Below are 1,973 nucleotides of genomic sequence, written 5' to 3' on the forward strand. Positions count from 1 at the left end.
CCTTTCCCTGTCTCAATTTATGGCTACGATACCTAATCCATCAAGCTCCCAATAAGGATAGATACATCCAATATGGATAAAGGTGTTAAGCGAGGGGAGAGATGGAGGAAATGAGGGCGAATTGAGGGAGAAGGGGGAAGGCAAGGGGAGAAGAGGGGAAGGGTCGGAGGTCGATTATGTTAATGCGTCGCCGGCACTAACACGCAGCTGAGCGCACCACTTAAGCGTAAAGAAAATATTTATCTCGGACGAAAAGCGAGAAATTTCTGTCCCTCGAAGACGCTATTGCTCCTCGCACTAACACTGAGTTGATCATATCTTCCGTCTGAGAAGGAAGAACCAGGTTCATCGCTTCGCATATTTTCTCTCAAGACGAAAGTTATTATTCCCTCCGAGCGGTCATTTTGTTCCATCACGGCTGCTTAGGCATACACCGAATAGGCGGCTCACCAAATTGCCCAATTTCTTCCCTAAATTGCATTCCAAACGGCGGTTGTAAAAATGTCAATAATGCCACTTATCTACTGCCCCGCCCCTTTTTTCTTAGTTACTCCATAGTGAATATGCTATTGTTTTTTTATGAAACTAGTTGTTGTGACATCCTTACTTTTTTATTTATTTTTCATCCGAATTCCTTATCTCAAACAGTGAGAAGGATATATTTGGCATTTTGAAAGGCACTGTATGATTATCAAGTCAGTAATGTATAACATACGTAGCCCATAATCTGGCTTAAGGAGCTCCGCCCCCTTCTAAAGGCAAACCACTCACCGCAAAGAACACATTTGATCCCTTAGCCAATCACAACCGAGAGAATAGTTGTCAGTCGACAACACCGTTTTGTATTTGACGTAGTTTTTATTCAATATAGGTTGTATATGTAAACAAAAATCGCACTCCCATGACAAATTGTCCATATCTAATTAGCTACTTTAGTCTCTTTTGAGTGTTAATGCACATATTCTCAGCGATATAAACATGGACTTAAAGGTAGTAGGCACCCTAGTGTTCAACGGTAAGCGAGGGAAGCAAGACATATGATGCTGCAGATCAGTCGACAAATTGGGCGGTGTTCGGAAAGCGGCAATCCGTGTCCCGCAGTGATCACCGCACATCTCACGCCCACAACAGTATTACAGTTTTCATTATTGTTTACCGACGCCATTAAGAGAAATAACATGGTCATTATTCATTTATTCGAGTGAGAGAAAGGCTGAAGGACGCTCGCCAGTGCTCGAGTACCCGAGACCCGGAACTCAACCCTTCAGGCGGTCGTCGTCGGAAAAGACCAAGCTCAAGTGCCACTCCAGGGGCCCCTCTCGACGATGACGACGATGGACCTGATGTCGAGTGACGCGCCCCTCAAGATGCTCTCCATGACAACGGGCGGCCTCAGCAAAGAAACCACGACCCTGCTTGAGGAGCGGACACCCACCACTCCCGAAGGACTCTGGAGAGCGTTCCTGCAAGGGTCTCACCACGCCCCCGCGCCCACCACGCCCAGAATGGACATCATAGGTAGGGTGATGCGAATGGTATCTCTTCACTTTATAATCTACAAAAGAATATATAATTTATTTAGAGACTATTAGATCATATAACTTCCCTGTACAAATATTATTATCCGTGTTTATTACGTTTATTTTTAGATGCATATCTTGTAGTTTAAAGAAAACTAATGAGATATTTATTTAATGCTCCCTCTTATCAATTAGTAGGAGAAATTGTCACAATCAAGATATTAACCATATGATTATTAATTGTGCTATTATTAACACACCTAAGAATATCCAGAGGAGTATATTCAAAGGTTAGAAAGGGAAAATAAACCACTTACCCAAAAGTAGAACAGAGCACAACATTCAGAACTTCGATAATCGAGTTCCAACCACCTCCCAAAATCTCAAACATCCAGAGAATGTCCAGTCTCATTCATAAAAGAAACCTACTATATAGGCCTACATACCACCTCT

At 42.9% G+C, this 1,973-nt stretch overlaps 1 protein-coding gene across 1 annotated transcript in view; it reads left to right on the forward strand.

Annotated features, from left to right (window-relative positions):
- The first annotated feature begins 1,010 nt into the window (after positions 1–1,010).
- The window catches only part of LOC119585407, a 10,894-nt gene continuing 9,931 nt past the window's right edge, over positions 1,011–1,973 (forward strand). Inside the window, exon 1 of the mRNA XM_037934069.1 lies at positions 1,011–1,518. Within this exon, the coding sequence (XP_037789997.1) occupies positions 1,326–1,518 (193 nt within the window). The 5' untranslated portion in view covers positions 1,011–1,325. The remainder of the gene's footprint in view (positions 1,519–1,973) is intronic.

This window comes from Penaeus monodon, chromosome 19, assembly GCF_015228065.2.
Source record: "Penaeus monodon isolate SGIC_2016 chromosome 19, NSTDA_Pmon_1, whole genome shotgun sequence".
NCBI classification, from domain to species: domain Eukaryota; kingdom Metazoa; phylum Arthropoda; class Malacostraca; order Decapoda; family Penaeidae; genus Penaeus; species Penaeus monodon.